Raw genomic sequence first — 6000 nt, forward strand, 5'->3', positions numbered from 1 at the left:
ATTCATTGTTTTGTACAAGCTTTGGCTCGTATAAAACCTGTTATTAAGTCAATTTCTCCTCCTTGGAGTTTGAATTTGGTTCTGGGGGCTCTTCAAGCTCTTCCGTTTGAACCTATGCATTCGCTGGACATTAAATTACTTTCTTGGAAAGTTTTGTTTCTTTTGGCCATCTCTTCTGCTAGAAGAGTTTCTGAATTATCTGCTCTTTCTTGTGAGTCTCCTTTTCTGATTTTTCATCAGGATAAGGCGGTGTTGCGAACTTCTTTTAAATTTTTACCTAAGGTTGTGAATTCTAACAACATTAGTAGAGAAATTGTGGTTCCTTCATTGTGTCCTAATCCTAAGAATTCTAAGGAAAAGTCGTTGCATTCTTTGGATGTAGTTAGAGCTTTGAAATATTATGTTGAAGCTACTAAGGATTTCCAAAAGACTTCTAGTGTATTTGTTATCTTTTCCGGTTCTAGGAAAGGTCAGAAGGCTTATGCCATTTCTTTGGCATCTTGGTTAAAATCTTTGTTTCATCATGCCTATGTCGAGTCGGGTAAATCTCTGCCTCAAAGGATTACAGCTCATTCTACTAGGTCAGTTTCTACTTCCTGGGCGTATAGGAATGAAGCTTCAGTTGATCAGATTTGCAAAGCAGCCACTTGGTCTTCTTTGCATACTTTTACTAAATTCTACCATTTTGATGTGTTTTCTTCTTCTGAAGCAGTTTTTGGTAGAAAAGTACTTCAGGCAGCTGTTTCAGTTTGATTCTTCTGCTTATAATTTCAGTTTTTTTCATTATAAGATTTAAACTTTATTTTGGGTGTGGATTTTTTTCAGCGGAATTGGCTGTCTTTATTTTATCCCTCCCTCTCTAGTGACTCTTGCGTGGAAGATCCACATCTTGGGTAGTCATTATCCCATACGTCACTAGCTCATGGACTCTTGCTAATTACATGAAAGAAAACATAATTTATGTAAGAACTTACATGATAAATTCATTTCTTTCATATTAGCAAGAGTCCGAGGCCCACCCTTTTTTGTGGTGGTTATGATTTTTTTGTATAAAGCACAATTATTCCAATTCCTTATTTTTTATGCTTTCGCACTTTTTTCTTAGCACCCCACTTCTTGGCTATACGTTAAACTGATTTGTGGGTGTGGTGAGGGGTGTATTTATAGGCATTTTGAGGTTTGGGAAACTTTGCCCCTCCTGGTAGGAATGTATATCCCATACGTCACTAGCTCATGGACTCTTGCTAATAGGAAAGAAATGAATTTATCAGGTAAGTTCTTACATAAATTATGTTTTTTGGATGAATTCTATCCAAATTCTATATTATTCTTAGGGTTTGAATAGATTTTTAGAATGAGACCTCCTATGGGAAGAATCTTTCTCAGTATACTCTGTAAAAAAATTTCAGGAGTGATTATGCCAGTTCTTTTTGCAGGAACAGGATTTGGGTTTCTATAGAAAGGTTTTTTCAGTCCATGCTTGGATCTGAAGACTTTTATATTGTTTTGTTCGTCTCAACTTTTAAGTTGGCGATTATAAGGACTATTATGCCTTTTTGTTAAGGTCATTTCATGTCCACTCCATTTTTTAGGATGTTTATCCTCATATTTTATTTCATTCAGACCACTTGTGGATTCTGAGTTTTTCTTTTAAGCTTTACCAATTTGTCGCTTTTCCATTTGGTTTAGTGACGGCTTTATGAATCTTTTCAAAGGTTCTTGGTGCCCTTCTTTCTGTTTTCAGACAGTAGGGTATTTTGGTGCTTCCTCATTTGGATGGTATCTTGGTATTGGCTTAAACTTTTCTTTTATTAAAGCCGGACAGATAGCTCAGCATGCTAATGCACTGTGGCTGAGCTCTGTAGCAACCTGAGGGTTGCAGGTTCGATTCCCGGCGAGGTCCATTCAGCCTTTCATCCTTCCAAGGTCGATTAAATGAGCAGCGTCTTGAGTCCCTTACGGGTGATTTGACGTGCTTTACAAGTACCCTATATATACATATGAAAGAGCAGTATTCAAATATATGGACTTTTTGTGGAATCCCTTATGAATCAACTAAGTTTTGTTTCTTCAAGACATGGTTAGAAGATTTAATTTACCTAAGAGTTTTGTGATTCCTCAGACAAGGGTTACTTCTTTTTTGGGTTTCTAGATGGATTCTGTGTTTGTCTTTTTCTTTATTGGACAAAAGTCAGTTAGTGGTGTTAGCCTGTCTAACTTAGTCTAGAACATTTCTTTCAGTGGCTATGTGCATGCAAGTTTTAGGTCTCATAACTGCAGCATCGGGCGTGGTTCCCTTTGCTCGTTTTTCATCTGAGATCTCTTTATGCTTTGCATACTAAATCAATGATACAGGAATTGTTTTTAGATATCACAGTTGATATTTTTAAATCCTAACACTCTACTCTCTCTGTTTTGGTGATTAGTCTATCATCATTTTATTCAGGGGGACCTCCTTTTGTTCATCCTTCCTGGACTGTATTCTTAATGGATGCAAGTTTTACAGGTTGGGGAGCTGTCTGAGGGTCTTCTGAGGGGTTTGGAAACTTCAAGAGGCGACGTTTCCAATCAATATTTTCGAACTCTGTGCTGTTTTTTCAGAGCTCTTTCAGGCTTGGCCTCATTTTTTTTTTTATTTCAGACAGATATCACAACTGTGGCATTTGTCAATACACAATAGGGACTCATAGTTCCTTAGCAATTAAGAAGAATCTTGAATACGTTCTTAGATGGAATTCATCTCCTGTCTATTTTCTACGATTTTAGACATTTGGGAGGTGGATTATCTCAATTTCCCAGGTACCTTTTCAGGTCCAGGGATCCTCAGGTGGAAATGGTGGATGCATTAGCAGTGTCTTGGTTTTGCAACCTGACTACATCTTTCCACCTCTGTTTTTTTCTTCCAAAGGTGATTTCCAAGATCATATTGGAATAGTGTCATGTGTTTCTGTTAGCATCAGCATGGCCTCACAGGTTTGGTATGTGGATCTTGTTTGGCCAGCCCTCTTGTTTTATGGGCTATTTTTCCATCGACATCTCAAATTACTAATTTGGGGTATGGAAATTGATTAGTGTTAAGTCATAGAGGTTTCTCTGACTCAGTTTTTATAGCTATGTTGCAGGCTTATAAGTCTGTTTCAAGGAACATGTATTATCAGGTTTGGAAAATCTAAATTTTTTGGTGTTCTTCTCATAAATTATTTTGACATTCTTTTAGAATTCCTAGGATTTTACAGTTTTCAGGATGGTTTGGATAGGTTTGTCCCCAAATTTTTTGAAGGGACAAATCTGTTCTTTCTGTTTCTTTTTCTAGAAAGCTTGTTTAAACTTCCTGATATTCACTGTTTTGTTAAGGCTTTGATTGATATCAAGCCTGTTCATTTATTAATTTCTCCTTTTTGGAGTCTTATTTGGTTTCAAGATTTTGCAGGCTCTTTTCTTTTGAGCCTATATTTTCTTTGAAGATTATCTACTTTCTTGGAAAGTGTTGTTTCTTTTGACTGTCTCTTCTGCTACAAGAGTTTCTGATTTATCAGCTCTCTTGTGTGTCTCCTTATCTGATTTTTTTCATCTAGATAAGTTGTTTTGTGGACTTCTTTTTTTCCCTAAGGTTGTGAATTTAAACAACATTAGTAGAGAAATGGTTGTTCTTTCTTTGTGACCTAATCCTAAAGAATTATTTGAGAGATCTTTACATCCTTTGGATGTGGTAAGAGCTTTATAATTCTATATCGAGGTTACTAGGATATCAGAAGACTTTTAGTCTATTTGCAGTTTTTTTTGGTTCCAGAAAAGGTTAGGAAGCCTCTGCCATTTCTTTGGCATCCTGATTAAAGCTTTTGTTTTTCAAGGCTTATTTTGAGGCAAGGCAGGCTCCGCCTCAGAGATTTACAGCTCATTCTTCTAAGTTCAGTCGCCATTTCTTGGGCTTTTTCAGAATGAAGCTTAGGTTGATCAAATTTGCAAATCAGTAATTTGGTCTTCTTTGCATACTTTTATTGTTTTTACCATTTTGATGTATTTGCTTCTTCTGAAGCAGTCTTTGGTAGAAAAAGTTTTTCAGGCAGCTGTTTCAGTTTGATTCTACTGCTTTTGATTTAAGTTTTTGAGAAAAACGTAATTATTGTGTGGATTTAATTTCTACGTGGAAATAGCTGTTGTTATTTTATCCCTCCCTCTCTAGTGACTCTTCTGTGGACTTCCACAACTTGGGTATTTCTATCCCATACGTCACTAGCTTATGAAAGAAAACATAATTTATGTAAGAACTTACCTGATAAATTTATTTTTCATATTGGCCAGAGTCCATGAGGCCCACCATTTTTATGGTGGTTATGATTTTTGTATAAAAATCCAGTTCCTCTTTTTGCATGCTTTTTTTACTCCTTATTTTTTCACCCCACTACTTGGCTATCCGTTAAACTGAATTGTGGGTGTGGTGAGGGGTGTATTTATAGGCATTTTGAGGTTTGGGAAACTTTGCCCCTCCTGGTAGGATTGTATATCCCATCCGTGACTAGCTCATGGACTCTTGCCAATATGAAAGAAATGAATTTAGGTAAGTTCTTACATAAATTATGTTTTTATTATTTTCATAATGATGCAAAATCTGTTAAAGGGACAGTCTAGTCCAAAATAAAGGTTCATGATTCAGATAGGGCATGTCATTTAAAACAATTTTCCAATTTACTTTTATCACCAATTTTGCTTTGTTCTCTTGGTATTCTTAGTTGAAAGCTAAACCTAGGAGGTTCATATGCTAATTTCTTAGACCTTGAAGGCCGGCTCTATTCTGAAAGCATTTTGACAGTTTTTCACCACTAGAGGTTGTTAGTTCATGTGTGTCATATAGATAACACTGTGCTCATGCATGTGGAGTTATCTAGGATCCAGCACTGATTGGCTAAAACGCAAGTCTGTCAAAAGAACTGAAATAAGGGAGCAAATTGTAGATGCTTGGATACAATTTAATCAGAGAGGTAAAACGTGTATTAATATAACTGTTGGTTATGCAAAACTAACTAGGGAATGGGTAATAAAGGGATTATCTATCTTTTAAAAAAAATAAAAATTCTGGTGTAGACTATCCCTTTAACCTTGCATTAAAATGTTTTACAGTTTAGTTTTACTAAATTTCATTTTGTGTAAAACACAGTATGCTCTTTACATGGTTTTGTTCTTACTTTATTTGCAGATTGCTGCACACACACTTTTCAACGGATTCAGAATTGAAAGTCTAATACCATCTACATTATCCTTAATGCACTCACCTACAGATGCAAGAAATATAAGTGAAATCAGTATGAGCCCCATGGAAATATATACGTTCCGGATTAAACTGAGATGAACTTTGAGGTTTCCTATGTCTAAAATGCAATAAAGAAGCACATTACTGGCCCAGTTGTTGGACACTGTGAGGATTTACTTTCTAAAATTTTGATTGACTGACACCTCCAAAAAAAGCCACTCTGAGAAAAGGCTTTTTGTCATACATAGATGCACCTAGTTTCATATGATGTAATTTTTTTTATTTTTGAAATCTCAGGTCAAATGATTTTTTTTGTATGTCTTTCTTTTCATGTATTTATAAAAATAACAATGGACCATTATTATATATATATTTTTTTTTACATAAAACATATTGGGGCAGGTTACGAGTGGAGCGCCAACAGTTACAGGGGAGTGATAAGGGGTTTATCGCAGGTGTTTGCACTCTTCGAGTTTACCTCTGGTATTACAGGTTGAAAGTAAACGCGGTCACTTGAGTGCAATCATCATTTACGCTAGAATGATTACCGCATTTTCAGAGCTCTGGTTAACAGTTTCTCAAAACAAAAAAGTGTCACAAAATGCATCAAAAAATTACAGAGTGCAGTTACACTCATAAGAACACCATCTAACAATTATTAAAAAAACATATTGCACAAAAAAAGCTATAAGGGCTCAAAGATATGAGGTCTCAGGTGTTAGGGGAAAAAAAAGGCAGGCAAAGGGCTTTAA

At 35.8% G+C, this 6000-nt stretch overlaps 1 protein-coding gene across 1 annotated transcript in view; it reads left to right on the forward strand.

The window, feature by feature from the left end:
- The window catches only part of MAN2A1 (mannosidase alpha class 2A member 1), a 333289-nt gene that overhangs the window by 327236 nt on the left and 53 nt on the right, over nt 1–6000 (forward strand). Inside the window, exon 22 of the mRNA XM_053701535.1 lies at nt 5195–6000. This exon is cut by the window's right edge and continues 53 nt beyond it. Coding sequence (XP_053557510.1) covers nt 5195–5347 — 153 coding nt within the window. The 3' untranslated portion in view covers nt 5348–6000. The remainder of the gene's footprint in view (nt 1–5194) is intronic.

This window comes from Bombina bombina, chromosome 2, assembly GCF_027579735.1.
Source record: "Bombina bombina isolate aBomBom1 chromosome 2, aBomBom1.pri, whole genome shotgun sequence".
NCBI classification, from domain to species: Eukaryota; Metazoa; Chordata; class Amphibia; order Anura; family Bombinatoridae; genus Bombina; species Bombina bombina.